At 43.3% G+C, this 26,492-nt stretch overlaps 1 protein-coding gene across 3 annotated transcripts in view; it reads left to right on the forward strand.

Moving 5' to 3' along the window:
* Positions 1 to 26,492, forward strand: part of SRPX2 (sushi repeat containing protein X-linked 2) — a 115,040-nt gene that overhangs the window by 60,714 nt on the left and 27,834 nt on the right. For all 3 annotated transcript variants that reach the window (XM_073598153.1, XM_073598152.1, XM_073598154.1), the window contains exon 3: positions 9,790 to 9,873. In XM_073598153.1, the coding sequence (XP_073454254.1) occupies positions 9,790 to 9,873 (84 nt within the window). The remainder of the gene's footprint in view (positions 1 to 9,789; positions 9,874 to 26,492) is intronic.

Genomic DNA, 26,492 nt, shown 5'->3' on the forward strand with positions numbered 1-26,492 from the left:
TTATTTCGGATAATTCGTAATTTCACTAACAGCCAAGTTTGAAAGGAAATTCCAATACCTATAATTTAATAGTTATTATTAGTTAGTTAGCTAATCTTTCGAATTTTTGGATTTTCTTTCTTATTTTCAGATTTTCAAATTTTCTAATTTACAAATTTACAAATTTACGAATTTTTGAATTTATGAATTTATGAATAAGGGATGACCTGAAAAAAAAAGCAAAAAAGCAAAACGAATCAAAACGAAAACGAACAAATTTTTCGGCAGTGCACATGTCTAATCGCTTCCTGTGACCCCAGGACTGTGCCCTTCTTCCCAGGTTCCACTGTCCCACCTGTGGTTGGGTGCTGTTGGGTAGAGAGGAGGGAGATTATTATTATTATTATTATACGAGATTTATATAGCGCCAACAGTTTACGCAGCGCTTTACAATGTATAAGGGGGACAACACAATTACAGTACAGTTCAATACAAAAGGTACAGGAGGGCCTGGCTCGTAGAGCTTACATTCTAAAGGGAGGGGGTGGTGGTACAAAAGGTAATAGCTGCAAAGAATGATTTGATGGGGGTGGCTCAGGGACAGTTATGTGGGTGTGGGATAGGCTTCCCTGAATAAATGAGTATTCAGGGATCTCCTAAAGGTGGACAGGGTAGGGGCTGATCGGACATACTGGGGCAGGGAATTCCAGAGGATGGGTGAGGCTCTGGAGAAGTCCTGAAGGCGAGCATGGGAGGAGGTAACAAAGGAGCTAGAGAGCAGGAGGTCCTGGGAGGTGCGGAGGGGGCGATGTGGAGGATATCTGCAGATGAGGTTGGTGATGTAGATGGGGGCGATGTTGTGAATGGCCTTGTATGTTATGGTTAGCATTTTGAATTTTACACGGTGGGGTAGGGGAAGCCAGTGCAGAGATTGGCAGAGAGGGGCGGCAGTCACGGATCGATTAGTGAGGTGTATTAGTCTGGCAACAGCATTCATAATAGACTGAAAGGGGGATAGCCTGCTTAAGGGTAGGCCATTAAGGAGAGAGTTGCAGTAGTCGAGGCGGGAAATAATCAAGGAGTGAATAAGTTGCTTTGTGGTGTCATTAGTCAGGAAGGGTCCAATTCTGGAGATGTTGCGGAGGTTAAGGCGGCAGGATTTAGCCAGTGATTGGATATGGGGGCCGAAGGAGAGGTCAGAGTCAAGGATTACACCCAGGACCCTGGCATGTGTGGAGGGACCAATGGTTGTGTTGTTGATATTAATGGGAGATGATCGATGATAGCTCTCTTAGCTGCAAAGAACCGAGAAGCAACATGTATGTAATCATATCCCCCTGATGATGACACGTGATCCCTGTGTCGAAGACGCGTAGGGGAGGGGCCAGGACGGAGAGACTGACACGGACTTTACACCAGCGCTGTCCCAGCACAGCATACCACACCAAACATCCAGTGATTTTGCATAGAAAGCTGTTATAGTATGGTGCACTGACGCACCGGTGCCATGTGAGTACCCCGGTGTGGGGAGCATTTTCTTTTAATAAAAGTATTTTGACTATATTACACTATATAGTTTCCTTTTCATTTATATGTATGGAGCCACATTGTTTCCAGCTGGAGGAGTGCAGCAGACGCTGAGACTGAGCCCAGGGGTGGCTCCAAAGCGTATTTGGACTCAGGGTAGAAGCTGAGTCACACGCTCTGAGGTGAGCACATTAGCTTAAGGGGGTCACGAAGGAGCACCGGAGCATGTTTTGCAGCACTCAGGATATCTTCGGCATGATGTTGGATTGTTGTCACAGCTGAACACCACCTGCACACATTGTTTTATTATCACTGTTGGACATTATTTGCACTCACTATTTAGAGTGCCAAAGAGAACTTTTTTTCATTATTTATTAATTTTTTCAGTTAAAATAGCAGGAAACTTTATATTGAGCACTAAGCACTTTTTATGTTGATTAAGACACTATGTATGGTGTAACAAGCACTATTAAGCACTAATTTATGGTGTAACAAGCACTTGTTTTTTCACACCTTGTTTATTTATTCAACATTCATATTATTTGTATTTAATATTATCACACTAGTAAGCACAGAGTTGGTTATTATTAATTTTGTTTTTGGGGTCACCCAAGCGCAGCGCATAACTTGTAAATTTATCCTATGCGCGTTATATGAAGCGTGATTAGCGCATGCAGCTGGAGGTAGCACAAGCAAGGCATAAGATCATTGTGGCTCAGAGAATTTTTCCAATTTGAACATGTATGTAATCACTTCTGGTTTCTGTTGTTACTTTCCCTTTCTCCTGAAACTAGGGAACAAAGCTTCAATGGATACAATACAATAACTTTAATATGCCCTAAGTTGCCATAGAAGAGAAATTTGTCTGTAGACATCCTTCTTCAGGCCTTCTAGAATAGCACACAGATGGGGAATTAGCTCAAATGGTAGAGCGCTCGCTTAGCATGTGAGAGGTAGCGGGATCGATGCCCGCATTCTCCAAGTTTTATTACTACATTATTATTATACAGGATTTATATAGTGCCAACAGTTTGCACAGCACTTTATAATATAAAGGGAGACAATACAGCAACAATACAATTCAATATAAGAGGGTTAGGAACATTTGTTTACAAAATACTTTGTTTAACCACCGACCGCAATATGTATATATACGCTGCAGTTTGCAAGTGATTTACTTACTTTTTTTTTTTTTTCCAGCCAGCGACTGGTTTTCTCATAAAAGTGTTCCGAGCAGCTAATTAGCCGCTGGATCACTTTCAGAAACAGTGGGAGGGGACACCAACCCCTCCTCCTGCCGCTCAATGTTGTTTCTTAAGCTTACTGTTTTTACCGGAACGCCTGGGAAACAATCTGATGGGTCGCACGGCTGGCCATAGAGGTTCCCAGAGACCACATCATCTCTGATCACCTCTATGGTCTTGGAGGACCGGAGCGACGTCATGACGTCACTTCGGGTCTAGGGCAAAAGTAAACAATTTTTTTTTTTAAAGCAGCAGATCACTTTTTTTTTTTTTTTTGGTCTTTTGCTTTTAAAGGTAGAGGAGAGATCTGGGGTCCTATTGACCCCAAATCTCTCAATAAAGAGGATATATCATCCCTCATTTCTAAAAATAAATAAAACGTTTACAGCGCCCGTGCTAAGGCGAATGCACACGTGGGTCCCTTACGCTCATGTAAACAGTGATCGCACCACAAATGTGAGGTATCACTGCGAACATCAGAGCGAGAACAATAATTCTAACACCAGACCTCCTGTGTAACTCTAAACTGGTAACCAATAATTGCTTATAAAGCATCGCCTTTTTGAGATGTTTAAAGATCGAAGTTTGGCGCCATTTCACAAGCGTGCGCAATTTTAAAGCATGACATGTTTGGTATCTATTTACCCTCTGCAACACTCAAACTCATTATGCCTCTTACTAAATACCTTGGACTGTCTACTTTTCAAAAAGGGGTCATTTTGGGGGGTATTTGTACTTTCCTGGCATGTTAGAGCCTCAAGAAATGAGATTGGTACCATAACTTGTAGATTCTATAAAACGTTCACACAGACCAAATAATATACACGGATTTTGGTTATTTTTTACCAAAGATGTGTAGCAGTATAATCTTTGGTCAAAATTGATGAAGAAAAATTACTTAGTTGCAAAACTTTATAACCGAAACGGAGAAAACGCATTTTTTTTTCAAACGTTTCGGTCTTTTTTTATTTGTAGCGGAAAGAATAAAAACCGCAGAGGTGATTAAATACCACCAAAAGAAAGCTCTATTTGTGTGAAAAAAACGATAAAAATGTCATATGGGTACAGTGTAGCATGACTTTGTAATTATCATTTAAAATGCGAAGTTAGAAGTAAAGCAATATAAGAAATTACTTTCACCGCTTGCCCTCCGGAAGGTTTTACCCTTTCATGCCCAGACCATTTTAGCTATTCTGCACTGCGCTACTTTAACTAACAATTGCGCGTCATGTAACACTACACAAATAACATTTATATCATTTTTTCACACAAATAGAGCATTATTTTGGTGGTATTTGACCACCACTGAGTATTTTATTTTTTATTTTACAAATGAAAAAAAAATACGAAATTAAAAAAAAAAAAAAAATTTTCTGCTATAAAACATATCCAATAAAAAATTAACAAAATCACATTTCTTATGTTTCAATATTTTTATTGAAATTTCAAATAGAAGGGAAAAATTACAGTCATAGAAATATAAGATTGTTAATAACGATGATCAAAAATAATCACAAATGTTACACAAGCAGCGTGTAATTAAATGACTATTACAAATTATGCAACTCAGGATAATATAACATTGAGGAAAATAACTCAAAAAGTCAAGGAAATGAAAAGAAGAGTAAAAAAAAAAAAAGAGAGAGAAAAAAAATAAAAAAATTAAATAAATAAATAAATATGGGGGGAAAGAAGGACTACATTACATGAAAGCAATATAGTATCCATTTATCAACAATTCGATAAATAATCAATCCAAGGTTTCCATATCTCATCAAAAGAATTTTGTTTGTCCTGTAATATAGCTGTAAGACGTTCATTAATCATTATATACGCAGGGGCGGACTGATAACTCTTGGGGCCCCCGGGCAATAGGAGATTATGGGGCCCCCAGGCAATCAGAGATTATAGGGCCACACAGTATACACACACACAGTATACAACCACACAGTATAGACATACATGTATACACAGTATACACATACAGATGTAAAAAAAACAAAGATTTATACATACTGTCCCTGGTTTTACTGAGGCTGGCAACCCTGATGGGGCCCCCTAGTGGCCCAGGGCCCTCGGGCAGTGCCCGAGTGGCTCAATGGTCAGTCCGCCCCTGTATATACGACAAATTATTTTTAACCAACTGGATGGGAACAAAGGGAGATTTCCAGGATTTGGCTATTGCAATCCTAGCAGCAACAAAAATTAACGTTATACGTTTTTTCATATGTTTCCGAGAATGTTCAATTGGGTATCCCAACAATGCTTGTTTAGGAGATTTTATCAGGGTAATTTTGGTTAAAATATATATTAAATTATAAATCTGTATCCAGAATTTGTTTATTCTTGGACATGTCCACCAAATATGGAACATGGTGCCATCCATTCCACAATCTCTGAAACATAATGACGATGCTTCAGGGATACATTTTGCTAATCTAATTGGAACCATATACCTCCTAAGTAATACCTTGTAATTAGCCTCTATCAGGTTAGTATTAATAAAGGATTTAGAGGCAGATTGTGCCAACTTGAACCATTCATCAGTCAAAATATTTTCATTGAGATCTTGTTCCCACTTCTGCATATAAGATAGTTTTTCAGAATTAGAAATTAAAATGGAATAAATCTTTGATATGTGACCTGAATGTATATCAAAAGATTTACATAAACATTCCATCGAAGTGAAAGAAGTCAGGTCAAATGAGCGTTGTAATGACTGTATACAATCCGAAATTTGGGAATAATTGTATATTTCAGAATCGGGAAATTTAAATTTTTCTCGGAGTGTATGTATCGTTAAAACACCCTTATGGTCATAAAAATCATCAATTCTTAATAAACCTTTATTCGTCCACCAAGAAAAAGCTTGTGGATTAAGACCAGGGTTGAATGAAGGGTTAAAATCACATTTCTTAAGAAATTTAAGCCAAAATGTATTCTGCTTCATGTCCTTGGTAAAAAAAACCCAATAAGGGATCCCAGCCCCGTTTAGTTCTGGGCTGATTTCTCACCGTTCTCTTATATAGTTTGTGTTGCAATTAAGAGAATGATAGACTGATTTCTTATGTAATATTAAAGTATAGCTTTTACCCACTGCAGTATTTAAACATTAAAGTCCTAAAAAGTGTAAAATGCATTGATCCCGCTACCTCTCACATGCTAAGCGAGCGTTTTCCCCTCCTTGGTACCCTGTTTCCCTGAAAATAAGACCTAGCGTGATTGTCAGTGATGGCTGCAATATAAGCCCTACCCCCCAAATAAGCCCTACCCTGTTTCCCTGAAAATAAGCCCTACCCTGCCTACACCGACCTACTAGGGCTTATTTGGAGGGTAGGGCTTATATTGCAGCCATCACTGACAATCACGCTAGGTCTTATTTTCGGGGAAACAGGGTAGCTTTTGTGGGATCAGAAATTAGATATCTACTAGCAATGGCCAAAGTGTTTAGATCGGGGGACTCTAAATCTTTAAACTTTTTTGAAATGTGTTTTTCTGGATATTTTTTGTTGTTATTCTGTCTCTCACTGTTAAAATAAACCGGCCATTAAAATGATAGACTGATCATTTCTTTGTCAGTGGGCAAATGTACAAAATCAGCAGGAGATAAAATACTTTTTTCCCCTCACTGTATACTGTATGTACTTGGAGGCATTCATATTTAGTTATAATACAGGCTTCCTGCTTAAACTCCACTGCATTTTAATGGGTGGCTTATCCTTTAATTGACTTTATCTCAGCAGTCATTCATCTCACATTAAAATGATGTTCAAATAAGCTTTGCAACTATGACTCAGGATTTGCACTCACACATTGAATTTTACTTTAAGCTGTTGGCTGCTTCACATTTAAATACGTCATATGAAGAACACGGCACTTTTCAGAGCCAGACTATCTGATACTTGCATAGCCTGTGATGGGATTTCCATCCATTGTGTGCGGGGAGGTTGGGGGGGGGAGGAATGCATCTTGTAAATTTCTGTAATTCCATTTATCATTTTTTCCACATGTTCTCGGTTTTTGTCAATAAGGCAGTATGAACCCACAAGGATGAAAATTTTCTGCACTCTTTGCTCTGTGCATTGTTATGTGATCTTCAGTGAAGTTCCACAGATACTATTGTTTATACTACGACCATGAAATCATTCTGGTTTTCTCTTAGCCTTGTTCACATCACACAGTGCACAATTCTCATCCATGTCTTTATGGTCCTTGCTTTGTGCACTGGTTCCCACAAAGTTGGGAGAATAAAATTGTCCAAAATGTCTTGGTATGCTGACGCCTTAAGAGTTCCCTTCACTGGAACTAAGGGGCCAACCCCAACCCCTGAAAAACAACCCCACACCATAATCTCCCCTCCACCAAATGATTTGGGCCAGTGCACAAAGCAAGGTCCATAAAGACAGGGATGAGCATTGTGCACTACGTGACGTGAACAAGGCAAAGAGAAAACCAGAATGATTTCATGGTTGGGGTGGAGGAACTTGACTGGCCTGCACAGATTCCGAACCCCAACCCAACAGAACACCTTGTGGATGTATTAGAGAGGAGCCTGCGAGCCAGACCTTCTCATCCAACATGAGTGCCTGACCTCACAAATGCGCTTCTGGAAGAATGGTCAAACATTCCCATAGACACACTCCTAAACCTTGTGGACGGCCTTCCCAGAAGAGGTGAAGCTGTTATAGCTGCAAAGGGTGGGCCAACTCAATATTGAGCCCTACAGACTAAAGCCTCGTACACACAATCAGATTTTCGGACGACCGTTCGTCCGTTTTTTGTAGCATGCTAGTCTCATGTTGAAAGTGAAGAGGTTACTCACCATACGAAAAATTCTCGTACGACAGAATACAACGTCAGAAGTGACGTAATGTGTTGAACAGTTTTGTATGTATTCTTTCATTTCTGAGCATGCGTAGTCTTGCTCTTATGATTTTTTTTCGGACGAAAACCGCACTAATTAAACGAAAATCGGATGTTGAGTTCACATATGACAAAAATTTTATAGTCTCCGCATCCAGCTTTTGTCAGACGAAAAATCGGAATTGGCTGTTGAAAGCACCGTACTAACGGTCCTTAAAATCGGCAGATCGTTCGTCGGACAAAATTTTACTTCCGATTTTCGTAATGTGTGTACGAGCCTTAAGACTGGGAAGCCATTAAAGTTCATGTGCGTATAAAGGCAGGTGTCCCAATACTTTTGACAGTGTATGTTAATTCTACAAACTGGATCATATTGCGTTGCATTACAGAGTGTAGGAGGGGTTAGGTCAGACCCCCTAATGTTGCCCTCTCTGGTAGTGTGAGTGGAGGGTGGCGTGTGTAAAAGAAATTTGTATGTTCTGTATATAATTGTGATCTATTTTGTATGTATTGCACACTGCCCTCACTGTGCACATGGCACTAATAATGTTTTCAGTACATGTTTGCATTCTTTCGAGTCCTGATTAGAATTAGTCTGCCTATGTTACGCCCCTTGTTACCATAAACGTACAATTGTAATATTAATGTGATAATCATGTGTATAAAAACCTTCAATTGCGTCATAATAAAGCAGAAGTTATTTGGAAAGATGCAGAGTTTATGTTTTGTGTCTGTTCCCTACTGCAGTAGTTATTATTAATTTGGAACCACTAATCAATATGAGGATAGGAGTTGTCTTTCTATAAATATCCATGTCAAGTGTTATGCCCCGTACACACGATAGGCTTTTCCGACGGAAAATGTTCTATAGGAGCTTGTTGTTGGAAATTCCAACCGTGTGTAGGCTCCATCGGACATTTTCCATCGAAATTTCCGTCACACAAAATTTGAGATCTGGTTTCAAATTTTCCGACAACAAAATCCGTTGTCGTAAATTATAGATTTATAGGCATAGATTCAACAAGGTGTTGGAAACATTCCTCAGAGATTTTGCTCCATAGTGACATTATAGCATCACACAGTTGCTGCAGATTTGTCAGCTGCACATCCATGATGCAAATCTCCCATTCCACCACTTTCCAAAGGTGCTCTATTGGATGAGATCTGGTGACTGTGGAGACCATTGGAGTACAGGGACCTCATTGTCCAGTGGTGAGATGATTGGAGCTTTGTGACATGGTGCATTATCCTGCTGGAAGGAGCCATCAGAAGATGGGGACACTGAGGGATGGTCAGCAACAATACTCAGGTAGGCCGTGGCGTTTAAACGATGCTCAATTGGTACTAAGGGTCCCAAAGTGTGCCAAGAAAATATCCTCCAGACCATTACACCATCACCACCAGCCTGAACCGGTGATACAAGGCAGGATGGATCCATGCTTTCATGTTGTTTACACCAAATTCTGACCCCACCATCTGAATGTCGCAGCTGAAATCGAGATTCATCAGACCAGGCAACGTTTTTCCAATCTTCTATTGTCCAATTTAGGTGATCCTGTGCGAATTGTAGCCTCAGTTTCATATTTTTAGCTGACAGGAGTGGGACTTGGTGTGGTCTTCTGCTGCTGTATCCCATCTGTTTCAATGTTCGTGTGTTCAGAGTTTGTATTTCGCATATCTTGGGTGTAACAAGAGGTTATTTGAGTTGCTGTTGCCTTTCTATCATCTGGAACCAGTCTGCCCATTTATCTCTGACATCAACAAGGCATTTTCCTCCACACAACTGCCGCTCACTGGATATTTTCTCTTTTTCGGACCATTCTCTGTAAACCCGAGAGATGGTTGTGTGTGAAAATCCCAGAAATACTCAGACCAGCCCGTCTGGCACCAACAACCATGCCACGTTCAAAAGTCACTTAAATTCCCTTTCTTCCCCATTCTGATGCTCAGTTTGAACTTAAGCAAGTCGTCTTCACCACATCTAGGTGCCTAAATGCATTGAGCTGCTGCCATGTGATTGGCTGATTAGCAATTTGTGTTACCAAGAAATTTAACAGGTGTACCTAATAAAGTGGCTGTATAGTGTATGCTGTGAATGAATAATGATAATAATTCATGTCTCTCCAGAGCCACTCAAAATCCGGCTGTGATTAACATTTTGGATATTTTATTACAGGTTCGGGATATGCCTCCGATGACAGCTACAATAATGAAGTTTATGTTGAACAGCGCCCACCAGCCCGCCAGCCAGATTATCTTGGTAAGATATGGTGACTATCACATTGGCAATGTAAGATGGTCCATACAACTTACAGTATTGACCAACACGTTTCGGCTTCTATGGATTTGGGTTTTTTCTTACTTGCGTCGCACTGTTAAGTTGCTCGTAACTAGGAGTGGCTGGTTTTGTTGCTTATCCACTTGACCGCCAAAAGGTTTTACCCCCTTCATGACCAGAGCATTTTTTGCTATTCAACACTGCGCTAATTTAACTGGTAATTGCGCGGTCGTGCAAAGCTGTACACAAGCAAAATTGATATAATTTTTTTTTCATGCAAATATAACTTTAATTTGGTTTTATGTAATCAGCACTGCGTTTTACATTTTTTATTATATGGACGAAAAAAAAGGCCAGAAATGTAAAGTGGTTCTAAAGGCTAAAGGTTTTTTACCAAGGTGCACGACAGCATCGGCTCTCCAGGGACTCTCCTTACTCATTGGCTGAGACAGCAGCAAGAGCCAATTAGGAGTGAGAGGGGGTGGGGCCAGGTCACAGCTCTGTGTCTGAATGAACATGCAGAGCAGTGGCTCGGTAGCACGCCTGCTTGGGTGTCCCCCATTACAAGCTGCTTGCTCTGGGGGGCATTTGGCAGGAGGGAGGGGCCAGAAGCACCAGCGGGCGACCCGAGGAGGATCTGGGCTACTCTGTGCAAAACCACTGCACAGAGCAGGTAAATATAACATGTTTATTTTGTCTCTTTAAAAAAAAATGTATCACTTTTATTCCTACTACAAGGGATGTAAACATCCCTTGCAATAGAAACAAGCAGGACAGGGCCTCTTTATTGTGAGATCTGGGGTCAAAAGGACCCCAGATCTCACATTTACACTTAAATGCAATAAAAAAAAAGTCTTTTTTTTTCACAAAAAAAATGGGCCCTTTAGAGCCGGAGGGCAATAGTGACATTTTTTTTTTTTATCCAAGAAAAAGTTTTTATTGAAAAACAAGTACATACAGTCCAAGAAAACCACAATTAAATTGTACATAGTAGCCTAATCAGGCATAGTTCCATAGAAGAATCAGGCTCATACAAAAGTATAAAGTACATCCCACTGTTAGAAAATAAGATAGGAATTGATATCACTGCCTCCTACTTATGGAAATTCCAACCCTCTATCTGTAACCATCCCGAGCCCAGAGCTCCAATCAGGGCTAATGCGGGGTGCACCATGCCTTCAGCCGTTATTAAGGCACAGTAATCTATCCATGACCAGGTCCTCCGGAGCTAACCCAGGAGTGCCTAGCCATGGTTCCCATAGTTTTTCAAATTTTCTTGAACATCCCCTGTGTTGGTATATAATTTTCTCCATTCTTAATATATGTCCTAGTGCGGTAATCCATTCCTTAAATGAGGGAGGCGTTTCAGATTTCCAGTGTACCATGATTAGCTTACGGGCCACAAAAAGGGCTCTAGTTAAAGCTTCCCTGACGTGGGGTTCCCACTCTAGTTCATCTAACACATTCAAAACACAGTGTCTAGGGTCCAGCGGAATTGAGACCCCAAACACTGTGTTCAGCGTGTCCACCACCCCCCTCCAGTACACATGCAATCTGGGACATCTCCATAGCATATGTATTAAATCTCCATGATCTCTCTTACATCTAGTACAGGTTGGGGTTGAAAGAAGTTCCATATTATGTAACCTATGGGGTGTATAATACGCTCTCAGAAGTGTATATAGTTGCGTTAGTCTTTGCGTTACATTCAGTGAACATATGGAAACTGACTGCAAGACCTCCTCCCATTGATCCTCATCTAAGGGTCCAACATCCAACTCCCATTTCCCCTTTACTGTCAAAGGATGCTTTAGAAGGTATTTGTGGAGCAGGGTGCTATAGCTCTGGGAAATGAATCCTTTAGAGGTCTCCGCCCCTCTAAGCAAATCGACCAAAGGGTTCGAGCTGCTATGCCAATCAGAGGTTTTTGACTGTGCTTCAAATGCGTGTCTAAGTTGCATATAATAAAAAAGCATGGAGGACGGAAGACTATATAGGTCCCTTAAATTGTCAAATGAAAGCAATTTGCCCTCACTTATGATTTGCTTTAGGTAGAGAATGCCAAACCTCTTCCACCTTTCCGCATGTTGCAGTTTGGCAAGTTCTGGGTAGGATTAATTTCCCCATATAGGACTATACTCGTTGATACCTATCGCCTCCTGAATGTACTTAGTTTTGTTCCATATTTTTTGTATGAGGGCATAAGTGGGGAAACATTTCTGAGGCTTGCTAAAGGCCGCGGCCTCCAAAGCCATGGGAACGGATTTACCCCCTATCGTATGTAGCATTATATATTCTGAAGCGCTAGGGACCCCGGCCGTAGACTCCCCCTCCGCGGCCATGGTGCCTATTAAATGTTGCATTTGCGATGACAAGTAATAGAGCCATGGATTTGGCAATGCAAGTCCACCCTCATCTTTAGGGCGTTGTAAGTTTTCTAGTTTTATCCTTGGTGGGCGGTTCTTCCAGATCAGTTCACGAAAAATGGCATTAATTATTCTGAATATCTTGAGTGGGATGACTACCCGTGAATTATGTAGTATGTATAGCAGTTGAGGCATTAGAATCATTTTAATTAGATTCACTTTGCCTGCAACCGACATACCCAGAGCATTCCAGGTTTTAACTCGTAGACGAAATCGAGCCAGTAGTGGGGAAATATTCAACTGACTATATTCCCTAATCTTAGTAGAAACCTGTATCCCCAAGTATCTGAAGGAAGCGGACACAGGGATTCCCCCAACTTTCTCTTCATTTAATAATCTTGCATCATCTATTGGCATTAGGGCTGACTTGGTCCAGTTTATTTTAAGGCCCGAAAAATCCCCAAAGCGAACCACTGTATCCATTGTGTTTTTTAGGGAGTGGTCAGTATCACCCAAAAGAATCATAGTATCATCCGCATAGAGCATCACCTTCTCCTGTCTGTCACCATAGCAGAAGCCGGTGATATCTCCGCAGTCTCTGATCCGTATTGCCAACGGCTCTATGGCTAGAGCAAACAGCAGGGGGGACAAAGGGCACCCCTGCCGTGTACCCCGCCCCAGAGCAAAGGGCAGTGACATTCTACCCGCCTCTCTAATTATCGCCTGAGGGCAATGATATTTAATAAACGCACCCAAGAAATATATATCTCTCCAAAACCAAATCTCCTCATTACCTCCCATAGGTATGGCCATTCCACACTGTCAAAGGCTTTCATTGCGTCCAGAGACAGCAATGCCCTCTTACCTTTATTATCCGGTGGGGACTGCATGTTAAGATATAGTCTCCTAAGGTTTATTGCTGTTGATTTGTTGGGCATAAATCCCGCCTGATCAGAGTGTATAATTGAGGCAACAGCCTTATTCAACCTGATCGCCAAAACCTTTGCCAATATTTTGATGTCTGACTGCAATAGGGATATCGGTCTATATGAGGCCGGGTCTACGGGGTCCTTGCCTGGTTTTAAAATTAATACAATGTGGGCTCTAGACATTGAGGGTGGTAGGGTATTATGCTTCCTAGCGGTAAGAAATACATTTAAGAGCTTGGGGAGTAATATCTCAGAATAGGTTTTATAGATTTCCATAGGGATACCATCCCCCCCGGGGGCCTTACAGTTAGGGAATGCAGCCACCGCCTCCTGCATCTCATCAAGAGTCAGAGGGGCGTCTAATTCTTTCCTCTGGGAGTCCGTAAGCTGTGGAAATACAATGCCATCCAAGTAACTGGACAGCTCCTCGGAGCTATATCTGGAAGAGGAGCAGTATAGCTGCTCATAGAACTCTGCCAACGTCTGGAGTACCTGATCTGGGGAGTGTACCAGACGACCGTCAGCCCTCCTTATGGACCCGATTGCCGGAGATCTCTTATCAGAATTGGCTATTCTAGCTAAAAGGCGTCCGGTCGTTTCCCCTTCCTCAAAAAAGGCAGTCTTAGAAAAAAACCTCTTTTTGTTCGCCGAGGAGGTCAGCAGGTGCTCATAAGCTGATTGAGCCGACTGCCAAGCCTCCCTTGCAGAGTCAGTTGGGTCTTGGACATACTTTGCCTCAAGGGAGCAGGCATGGGATTCCAGTGTGTCCCGCAGCGCTTCAGAATGTTTCTTAATCTTGGTGACCTCATTACTAAGTATTTTCTTAAGGTGTGTTTTGAAGCCCTCCCATTCTGCTAGGGCAGACAATGAGCCCGGTTAACATGAAAAGAACTTTTTTATGTTGCCTTCTAAGTTCTCAGGGGAGGTAAAAAGCTGAAGCCAAAAGGCATTAAATTTCCACGGTACCTTAGGGAGTGTGGATTGGTGGGATACAATAAGGTTTATCACCAAATAGGAGTGATCAGATACACACAGAGGTTTGTACGAAATGTCTAGCACCGAGGAGAGCATAGCCGGGTTACCCACTGCCAAATCTATTCTAGATAAGGAACCGTGTGATTTCGAGAAACAGGAGAACTGTTTAGCAGTGGGATTCCGGTGTCTCCACAAATCCAGCCATCCCACCTCCCGTAGCAATCTAGCCAGCGGAGTTAGCCTATGAGGAGCTGGGGTGCTCGGGCCCGGGTGTTTATCCAGGGCCGGAACCAGCCAGCTGTTGAAATCGCCCACCAGCAGTAACGGGAGATCCGACTTCCCCTCCAGAAATTCCAGGAGGAGCCGGAGTACCCGAGCATTAAACGGGGGAGGGATGTACACACAAGCCAGAATACATTTCAGGATACCAATGCGACAATGCAAAAATATAAATCTACCCTCCTGATCTATTTTGGACTCAAATTCCTGATAGTCCAGGGAGCTGTGTATCACCACACTCACCCCCCGAGAAAAGGAGGTGTGAGTGGAGTGGTACGACCACCCGATCCACCTATATCTCATACAACTTATAGAATCAGACGTTAAATGTGTTTCCTGCAAGCAAATAACCGCAGGATAAAACTTTTTCAGACATGAGAAAATCATAGTGCGTTTCAGGGGGGAGTTCATGCCTCTAACGTTCCAGGAGATCACCGGTGAACCCGCCATGGCAAAAACACTGTTAGTTGTGAGGGAAGGTTAGAGGGTGGCTTGCCTGCACAGAGACCACCAAAATCTTGTTGGGAGAGATTGCAGCAGGCTTGAGTGAAATCAAAATAGCAGATGATTAGTGGGAGTGAGATTCTTGGACTGCGGTAAAAAACAGGCTGTATAGAATAACATAGCACAATGGTGCCAACAAACAGCAGTGCAACTGCACTAAGGTATTTCCTTTTGTGATTTGGCGCTCTCACTCCTGTGAGAGAGCAGGCAAAAATAAACAAAGTAGGCATCCTGATGAGCCATGCCAACGGGGTAGGCCCATAGGGCCCAACACGGCCTAAAAACAGACCAACTAATACTTCAGACATCACAAGTCAAGTAAAGGGGGTTTCACAGTTCAGTTCCTTTCACTGAAGAAATATGGGATGATTCCCGGCACTTGGGTAACTTTGAAGAGGTCAGGTGAGTTGGTAGGTTATGGTAAAAAGGTGTAAAAACAAAGAAAAACCAAAGACGGCATGGTAGTGGCTTTGTGGACCAGAAAAGGCAGCAAAGAAGAGAGAGTGTGGCATCTCAATGTGTGGACAGCGCTCTTACCATCTGGAAGTATGTCCCGTTCAGTCACCTTCCACCTCAGCACGGTGACGTCGCAGTGCTTGTTCATTATGGTCCAACCAGGCGGCAGCCTCTCTGGCAGAGTCGAAGAATTGTGCATGTCCTTCCGCAGTTACTCGGAGCTTCGCCGGGTATAGCATAGCGTATGGCAGTTGCAAAGCTCTTAGGCGCCTCTTCACATCGCTGAACTTAGCTCTATTTCTTTGCACCTCGGCCGAAAAGTCTGGATAGAAAGACACTCTTACGCCATTGAACTTCACTGTGGCCTGTTCTCTTGCGCAGCGTAGCACTGCCTCTCTGTCACGGTAGTGTAACAGTTTGGCCAACATTGATCTGGGGGGAGCACCCTGTGGGGGAGGTCGCCCCGGTACTCTATGGGCCCTCTCCACTGTAAAGAATGGGGAAAAGGCTTCTCGGCCAAACAGTTCAACCAGCCAGCTTTCCACAAACGATGTGGGATCTCTACCCTCCGATTTCTCAGGGAGGCCGACTATACGGACATTGTTTCTGCGCAGACGATTTTCCGTGTCTTCTGCTCTGTTATACGTATCTTGGGCCATGCGGTAAGCTGCCTTTGCTTCTCGCGCCACCGGGGGTAACTGCTCCTCCAAATCGCTTACTCTGCTCTCAACTGCAGTTGCTCTCTCTCTAAGCTTTTGAAGGTCTTGTCTAAGTAGTGAGACCTCTTCCCTCAGGCCCCCAAACTGCTCCTTCATATCAGTGACTGTGGCCGTGCACACATTTACAGCCTTCAAAATATCAGCCAGGGTGGGCTGCTCCAGGGTCTCAATTATCTCATCTGATGGTGGGGGGGAGGGAGGCTGACTGGTGTCCTCATGGAGCTGCTCAGGCATGGTGTCTGTATCAAGGCCCCAGTCAGCTTGTGAAAAAAGATCTGCAGCTTCCCCGTTACTTGTAGTCCCCCCCGCTTCCTCCGGGATTTGTATTTTCTGTGTGTAATATGTCATGTCTCTGTACTGCTCCTTACCCTGTCCCTTCAGCTGTTTCTTGCTGGTATTATCCCTGGGCTTGTCCGTCGTTCGTGGCGTGCGCTGTGCTTTGGCTGCTGCAGCGGCGGCGCCATCTTGCGAGTCCAGTCCCGCCATCTCTAACGGGCCTCGGCGGGTCTTTGCTCTCGTGCAGAGGGCCGGTGGTGGGTCCGGATGATAGGGGGTCTCGGTAGCCAGCTGGGGGGCCGAAAAAATCAGGATCAGGGGTGCCGGGAAAGGATCAATCTGAGGATCAGGCAGGAGCTGTGAGAAGTGCGTCCTCTCACATGCCGGTCTTGGCCACGCCCATAACATGTTTATTATTTTAATTTTAAAAATGTCTTTAAAGGGGTTGTATGGGTTCGTTTTTTTTTAAATAACAAACATATTATACTTACCGCCACTGTGCAGTTCGTTTTGCACAGAGTGGGCCTGATCCCCGACTTCTGGGGTCCCCTAACGGCGCTCACGGCTCCTCCCCGCTTTGAAAAACCCAGGGGGATTACCGTGCGGGCGCGCTCCCGAGTCCAGCATTTACGTCCATAGACACAGAATGCCAGACTTGGCCCCGCCCCCCGCGACATTGGATTTGATTGACAATGGCTGCGCTGCTATCAATCTATTCAATCAAGAGCTGAGACCGCGGCCGGAGAGGGTTTGCACGTCTCTGGCGTGGGAACGAACTGGCTCAGGTGAGTAAAATGAGGGGGGGGGGGGCTGCTCAGTGACAGAAAAATTTTCACCTCAATGCATAGGATGCATTAAGGTGAAAAAAAAATGAGGGTTTACAACCCCTTTAACCACTTGCTTACTGGGCACTTTCACCCCCTTCCTGCCCAGGCCAATTTTCAGCTTTCAGCGCTGTCACACTTTGAATGACAATTGCGCGGTCATATTTTTCCACACAAATAGAGCTTTCTTTTGGTGGTATTTAATCACCACTAGGTTTTTTTTTTTTTGCTAAACAAACAAAAAAAGAAAATTTTGAAAAAAAGTTTTCATAGTTCGTTATAAAAATTTGCAAACAGGTAATTTTTCTCCTTCGCTGATGTGCGCTGATGAGGCTGCATGGATGGGCACTGATGGGTACTGATGAGGCAGCACTGGTGGGCACTGATAAGGAGGCACTGATAGGTGGTACTAATAGGTGTCGCTGATAGGCACTGATAGGTGGTACCGAAGGGCACTGATAGGTGGAAACGATGGGTGGCACTGATGGACACTTGTAGGTGGCACGGATAGGCAGCACTGATAGGTGGCACTGATGGGCAGCACTTATGGGCACTGGTAGGTGACACTAATAGGCAGCACTGATAGGTGGCACTGATAATGAGGCACTAATGGGCACTAATAGGTGGCACTGGTTTAGCAGTACTGATGGGCACTGGTAAGTGGCACTGGTGGGCCTTTTACATGAGTTGGTAATCGACTTGTTTTTTCTCCTCATGCTGTCAGATTTAGGAGATTTAGTGTGAAAATAGCAAATATTCATTCGCTATCGTCACACAACTGGGTGGGCTTGGAGCGCCCCCTGAGCACATCCTTTTTTGAAGCCTATTAGAGCCTCTGGCTCTAATCACGTGCTTCAAACACCCCCCCCCCCCCATTGGAATCCATGCTTCTGGTGTCCTGTATGTAGATCAGGGTGCCGGACGCATGGATGAGGGGGGCGCCTGTGTGCCCTCTATGGGTGGGCCAACCACTGGTAGTGTGACTGTGATTGAATGCCATTAAAGTTATGAAAAGGGATAAAATAAGAGCAGCTCATAGTACGGCTTTACATACACTTTCCTGACTCACAGCAATTAACGAGAGGCTCGTTCCCCTCTAAATTCCTGAGCTGAGGATCTGCTTTGTTGATCTGCATATGTTATTCATTTTTTTTCTGTTGTTCAATTGTTTAAAGGGAACGTGGCTCAGCAAAAATCCCTGTGTGAAAAGTTTAAGATGGAAGCTGTCTTCCCCAACAGAAACAGATTTAGGGCAAAAAGGTCAGTGTGACAGTGAGCAACGTTACTGCCCTTTAGCTACCGTGTAGCGGAAAGATAAGAGGTTTCCAGCTTCAATATAAAACTTCTCACACTGGTACTTTTCTGTATGAGTAGTTGCCTTTATAAAGTGTCGGTCAACCCACATCATAAAAACTATCAATAAATGGTGTATTACATGCTCATACTCACTCAGTCACTATGGGATTCCTTTTCTGTATTCTGGAAAAAAGCCTGGTTGATCCTGCTGCTCTCTATCTCCTATCTCCCCCTTCTGTTCATGTCCCCAACTCAGCTAGGAATTTTGCAGCTGTAGTGACAGCTGTGCACATGCTCAGTTTTCAGTGAGTTTCTATGCTGAGCATTTCCTTCCTATCTGTCAGGAACCATTAATCAGACTGAGACAGAAGTATTACACTTGTTTAATAATAATAAAAAAAGGTAAACAGAGCAAACGTAGTCAAAACATAGCCAGAGTTCAGGAATTGGAAAGGACAGTCAGATAAGCCAAAACATCAGGGAGCCAGAGATGAGCGTAGTAGAACAGCAAGCAGGATCTGGAGGCAGAAGGAATGTCAGCCAAGCAAGTCTTTAACAGGAACACAGGAGATAGTCTCTGTGATGTGACCAAGGCAAAGGCAGAGATCATCTGGGCTGGACGGCTTAAGTAGGCAGGACTGACGAGCAGAATATCATCAACAGGTGAGTCACTGTGGAGGGATAGGAGCTGGCAATTAGCCGACAGCTGAGCGGCCAGCTTTGAGAAGGAAGGGCTGAGCCCAGCCCTGACACAATTGCATCTGAGCAGCCCATATGACTAAGGACAGAGCTGATGTTCACGGGGCCCCACACAGCCTACCTGACAGGGTCGTCCCCCCAGCCGAAAGTGACTGAGGACATAGATTTATCAGTCTCTTTCTCTGTAGCCTCAGCTGTACAGCTGTGGCCAAAAGTTTTGGGAATGACAAAAATAATAATTTTCACTAAATCCGCTGCCTCAGTTTTTACGATGGCAATTTGCATTTACTCCAGAAACCTATCAGCAAAAGTATGCAGTCATAGGACACACCCCTTGCCACGCCCCCTTAAAGGAGAATTGTACAAAAAAAACAAGATTGGTTAAACCTTCAAAGGACTTTTTTTACCTTTATTCCTTTATATTGGCCTTTGGAATTTACAAATGCAGCAATTTAGGAATCAGATGAAAATGAGGGACAAATGAGGAGGAATGAGGGACAGAGGGACATTGCTCCAAATCAGGGACAGTCCCTCGAAATCAGGGACAGTTGGGAGCTATGCGGTAACAGCTTGTAAACAACACACTGAAACCAGAAGTGACCAAATCCTCATCACTTCCAGTTTTTAACGTCAGAGAAGGGGGGTTGGAAATTCTCTCCATTCTTCTCAGTGAATTGAAAATTTGAACCAACCTCAAAGGCGGAGGCCGTGGGGGGGGGACCCCCTCCAACTGCCTGTAAAAGTGATTGGGTGGCTGTATAGCCACTTGGATTACTTTTATATTCTGCAGAATTTCCGGCTGAAAAAAGCTACCGGGATTATGGTTGTAGCTGCATCTAGGATCCCGGTATAACAACCTCAATACAGGACCATATACATACGTATTGAGGTGGATTAAAGGCACATTCCAAGTGCATAAAAAAAAAATATTTATGGAAAATTAAAACATAACAAGTAAGCATTTATAATACTTAATTGTGTTCTGCGCTGTTATCTGAATTTTTTAAAGTTAGTGTCAGAGTCTCTCTAAAATGACTGGCAACCAGCTCAATGTCAGAGAGGGGAATTAGCTCAAATGGTAGAGCGCTCGCTTAGCATGTGAGAGGTAGCGGGATCGATGCCCGCATTCTCCAAGTGTTTTTTCCCCCTACATAGAATTTTAGTTATCACTACAGCAGTGGTTCTTTAACTTATTTGAGTTACTGGCCCCTTTAACCACTTACGGACTGCCCGTCATTATATAGCGGCACGGTGAAGTGGAATACTGATGTTATAGCAGCTAGCTGCCATAACCCCGGTATCCACTTTTTCAGATAAAAGTGGTCTCAGCGGCGGATTCACCGCAAGATGTCTTTTATCAGTGGTGGGATAGGGCCCCCCTCCGGCCGCTCTCCGGTGCCCTCCGCTGCTTACCGGCGGAGGCGATCGCGTCCTCTCCCCAGCTTGGCATGGAGCTGAGTGAGGGGAAGATGGCCCCTGGTCGGCTCCATACAATTGCAGGGCGGAAGTGACGTCAAAACGTCAGTTTCCCCTATAGCTCTTAAAGGGACATTTTTTTTTTCAAACGACTTTTGTTTTTTGTTTTTTTATTGCATTTTAGTTTAAATATGAGATCTGAGGTCTTTTTGACCCCATATCTCATATTTAAGAGGTCCTTTCGTGCTTTTTTTCTATTACAAGGAATGTTTACATTCCTTGTAATAGGAATAAAAGTGACACTTTTAAAAAAAAAAAAAAAAAAGAACAGTATAAAAATAAAAAAATAAAAAGTAAAAGAAAAAAGAAAAACATTTTTTTTTTTTTAACGCTCCCCGTCCTGCTGAACTCGTGTGCAGAAGCGAACGCATACGTGAGTAGCGCCCGCATATGAAAACGGTGTTCAAACCACACATGGGAGGTATCACAGCGATCGTTAGAGCGAGAGCAATAATTCTAGCCCTAGACCTCCTCCGTAACTCAAAACATGCAACCTGTAGAATTTTTTAAACGTCGCCTATGGAGATTTTTAAGGATAAAAGTTTGTAGCCATTCCACGAGCGGGCGCAATTTTGAAGTGTGACATGTTGGGTATCAAATTACTCGACGTAACATCATCTTTCACACTATAAAAAAAAATTCAGCTAACTTTGCTGTTGTCTTTTTTTTTAATTCAAAAAGGTGTATTTTTTCCAAAAAAAGTGCGCTTGTAAGACCGCACTGCGCAAATGCAGTGTGACAGAAAGTATTGCAAGGACCGCCATTTTATTTTCTAGGGTGTTAGAAAAAAAATTTATATAATGTTTGGGGGTTCTAAATAATTTTCTATAAAAAAAAAAAAGATTTTAACTTGTAAACAACAAGTTTGAAAAATAGGCTCGGTCTTAAAGTGGTTAAGAATCTGATAAAAGCTATGGACCCCCTCCCTAGAAATATTCACAATAACACAACTTTGCATGTAGTAAATGTATGTACTTTATTTTATTGAAATTTGATTGCCCTAAACATACCCATACCCAAAGTTTGAATAAAGTAAACAATCCTAAAGGGGTTGTAAATTCGGAATTTTTTTTTTATCTTAATGCATTCTATGCATTACGATAAAAAACCTTCTGTGTGCAACAGCCCCCCTCAGCCCCCCTAATACTTACCTGAGCCCCATCTCTGTCCGGTGATGTCCACAAATGTCTCAGCCGTCTGGGACTCTCCCTCCTGATTGGCTGAGACACAGCAGCGGCGCCATTGGCTCCCGCTGCTGTCCATCAAAGTCAGTTAGCCAATCAGGAGAGAGACGGGGGCGGGGCCGAACCGTAGCTCTGTGTCTGAAAAGACACAGGGAGCTGCAGCTCGGCTTGCGTGCCCCCCGTAGCAAGCTGCTTGCTGTGGGGGGGCACTCAACAGGAGGGAGGGGCTATGAGCGCCAAAGAGGGACCCGAGAAGAGGAGGACTGCCATGTGCAAATCCACTACACAGAGCAGGTAAGTATAACATGTTTGTTATTTTTATAGTATCACTTTAACAAAAACTCACTCTTATTATAACGGTGATACAGATTTAAATGGTAAACATGGGCCAACAACGAGTCAAGAGATGCTTAGTGGTTGGTGCTATATGCAGTGACAGGGTGCATTTTCTTTAGTTTTTTTCAATGGGAAACCATTGAGTGGGACAAGGGGGAGGGCCGTATAGTGAATGTATATAGTATTTTTTATCTGAACCTCATCAACCCCCACAAACCCACTAGCAACGGCAACCCAACTGCACTAGAGGTGTCCCCAACCAGAAAAAAGAGGTCCGAATTCTGCACTATAAATCTTTAGTTATTACTTGAGGGATCACCAGCAGGAGAAAGGAGGTTCTGAGTTCTCTATATAGATCTTTATGTAGCAAGGTCCCCGGCCTCCTTCGGTCTAATGTGAACCTCCAGGGCTAGAGATAGCAGACCTCCTTCTGTATATGGTGGGTTGTGAGGCCTAGTGGGTTCAAGTGGTTAGAGTCAATGGGGCGACAGACACTTCTTGCATGCAAAAGAGATTTTATTTCTCTTAACAGAACTTTGGGAGAGAGGGTTAGAGCCAGGACACCCTTATGTAGTTGCAAGATTAATTGTCAGACTCCGAGACTTCAACAGGAGGACAGTCATGCAGGGAAAAGCCTCCAGCAAGATGCTACATCTGCATGTGTAGGAATGCTGTCTCCTATGGCAACAGTCTTTAACAGTTCCTAACACAAGCTGTAACAGTTCCTTCACTTCCACTACACTTACTTCTTGTAGTTCTTCAGCCCACTGAGCTCCGGTCTCTCTCTCACTAGACTTGCTGATTCACTGACACTGAATCCCTTGAGCTCCTCCAATCTTCATGGTGGTATCTTCCTCAAGCGTCACCCCCGCTTCTCTGCTGGGTCCCTAGCTTGGCACTCAAGATACTTCTCAAGCTTCACCCCACTGGCCTGCTCGGTCCCTGGCTTGACACACAAGGCTGCTCTGAAAGCATCACCTCCGCTGGCTGGATCCTTGGCTTGATACCCTCTAAAGTTTCCCGATTCTTCACCATCCCCAGCTGGTGAGAATACTGCTCCGGTACTTGCTTCAGTTACTCACTGTGGTCCCTGGTAATATGGCGGTTGGTCCCTTAGTGGCGACATCTTCCCCTCTACCCCTGACCAAGACAGGTTCACCGGCCGGCAGAACTGTTACTTCTGGTTGCATTGCAAGCCGCAATCCCAACCCTGCGCTGCTCTCTCTTGCCTCTGGATAGGCCCTCAGACAGCCTAGCAGCCAGATGTGCCCGGGATAGGCCCAATCTCCGGCCTAGCAGCCCGGGGCAGTACAACACAAGTCCACCCAGACAGCCGTCCAGGTGACACAGAACACATATCACCTGACCTCATCCGAATATATAGGCTCTCCCAGCAGGCCAAGGGATTTAACCACATGCCGACCAGCCGCCGCAGTTGTACTGCGGCAGAATGGCACGGCTGGGCGAAACGACGTTATGTAACGTCGCTTCGCCCTGTGGTTAGAGTATGAACAGCGATCTGTTAGTTTCCCTGCACAGTCCACATCCCCCTTCAGTTAGAACACTTCCTAGGACACACATTAACCCCTTCACTGCCCTCTATTGTTAACCCCTTCACTGCCAGTGACATTTTTACAGTAATCAATGCATTTTTAATCACATTGATCGCTATATTAGTGCCAATGGTCCCAAAAATGTGTCAAAATTGTCCGATGTGTCCGCCATAATGTCACAGTCACGATAAAAATCGCTGATCGCCGCCATTACTAGTAAAAAAAAAAATTATTAAGAAAAATGCCATAAAACTATCCCCTATTTTGTAGACGCTATAACTTTTGCACAAACAAATCAATATACGCTTATTGCAATTTTTTATACCAAAAAATATGTAGAAGAATACATATCGGCCTAAACTGAGGAAAAAAAAATGTTTTTTATATATTTTTGGGGGATATTTATTATAGCAAAAAGTAAAAAATAATGCGTTTTTTTTTTTTCAAAATTGACGATCTTTTTTTGTTTATAGCGCAAAAAATAAAAAACGCAGAGGTGATCAAATACCATCAAAAGAAAGCTCTGTTTGCGTGGAATAAAGGACATTGATTTTGTTTGGGAGCCACATCGCACGACCGCACATTTGTCAGTTAAAGAGACGCAGTGCTGAATCGCAAAAAGTGCTCTGGTCTTTGGCCAGCCAAATGGCCCAGGGCTAAAGCGGTTCAGAAAACCCCTGCCCATTGGCTGGGAGACCACATATACCCATGATCTGACCTTGCAGTGCCCTTCTCATATCTAATGCCACCAGGTACCCGGCCACCTAGCAGCAAAAGAAGGAAAGTGCAGCAATTACAGACTTAAGCCCCGTACACACGATCGGAATTTCGGCCAGCAAAAGACCGATGAGAGCTTTTGGTCGGAAAATGTGACCGTGTGTATGCTCCATTGGACTTTTGCTGGCCGAATTAAAGCCAGCAAAAGATTGAGAGCATGTTCTCAATGTTTCCATCGATAAAAGTTCCGATCGGAAATTCCGATCGTCTGTAGCTATTCCAACGCGCAAAATTCGCGTGAAGCATTGGACTTCATTTTCTCGGCTCGTCGTAGTGTTGTACGTCACCGCGTTCTTGACAGTCGAAAGTTCAGTGAACTTTTGTGTGACCGTGTGTATGCAAGGCAAGCTTGAGCGGAATTTCGTCAGAAAAACCATCCAAGAATTTTCTGACGGAAAATCCGCTCGTGTGTACGCGGCATTAGAGTGAAATCAATTGATCCTCAACAATTAGCCAAGTTAGCTATACCAGGCAGGTAAATTTAGAAGCAACCCCGCCTAAACTCCAGGGCACTACATCTAATTATCACTAGAGGGATCATTAGCAGGAGGAAGGAGGTCTTTAATTCTCTAAATAGATCTTTATATCACTAGAGGGATCACCAGCAGGAGAAAGTAGGTCCCGATTCCTCTATATAGAGTTTTAGTCATCACTAGAGGGATCATCAACTATGTACAGTAGATCCTTAGTTATCACAAGAGGGATCCCCAGTAAGAGGAAGGAGGTCCTGATTTTTCTGTATAGATTTTTAGTTAGACCTCATTTAGAATATTGTGACCAGTTTTGGAGACATTACTTACAAAAAGATATTGATAAGATAGACTTAAGTCCAGAGACAGGCAACAAAAATGGTGAAAGGTCTTTATTACAGGAAGCTCCTGCATTGAGGCAAAGCTTCACACTGGATTACTGCATAGCTCCCAAATGTCCTTGAATTTGAGAGACTATCCCTGATTTCTGTCCCTCTTTCCTACTAAGTTGTCCCTCATTTTGTATATAGTTGTATATAAAATCCACTTTTTAGTTTTCAAAAAGTGTTTCCAAATGCTAAACCTTTCATCCAATTTCTAAATGACTGCATTTATATATTTTATAAGTCAATATGAAGGAATAGTAGTGGTAAAAAAAAGCACTTGTGGGTTTAACTAATCATTTTTTTGTATAATTCTCCTTTAAGGGGGCTTGGCAGTGGGATGTGTCCTATGCAGGGGCGGACTGACCATTGAGCCACTCGGGCACTGCCCAAGGGCCCTGGGCCACTAGGGGGCCCCATCAGGGTTGCCAGCCTCAGTAAAACCAGGGACAGTATGTATAAATCTGTGTTTTTTTTACATCTGTCCGATATACTGTGTGTACATGTATGTGTATACTGTGTGATTGTATACTGTGTGTGTGTATACTGTGTGGCCCCATAATCTCTGATTGCCTGGGGGCTCCATGAGTTATCAGTCCGCCCCTGGTCCTATGCCTACATACTTTTTGCTAATAGGTATCCCTCGTTCCCATTTCAAAAAGGAGGTATGTTACTGTACAGATCTGAAATACACAAAGCACACCGAGACTCAAGGAAATGCATACAGTAGCTCACAAAAGTGAGTACACCCCTCACATTTTTGTAAATATTTTATTATATCTTTTCATGTGACAACACTGAAGAAATGACACTTTGCTACAATGTAAAGTAGTGAGTGTACAGCTTGTATAACAGTGTAAATTTGCTGTCCCCTCAAAATAACTCAACACACAGCCATTAATGTCTAAACCGCTGGCAACAAAAGTGAGTACACCCCTAAGTGAAAATGTCCAATTTGGGCTCAAAAGTGTCAATATTTTGTGTGGCCACCATTATTTTCCAGCACTGCCTTAACCCTCTTGGGCATGGAGGTCACCAGAGCTTCACTCACAGGCTTCCACTCCTCCATGGCGACATCACGGAGCTGGTGGATGTTAGA

Source organism: Aquarana catesbeiana, linkage group LG09 (genome assembly GCF_042186555.1).
Source record: "Aquarana catesbeiana isolate 2022-GZ linkage group LG09, ASM4218655v1, whole genome shotgun sequence".
In the NCBI taxonomy this organism is placed as follows: Eukaryota; Metazoa; Chordata; class Amphibia; order Anura; family Ranidae; genus Aquarana; species Aquarana catesbeiana.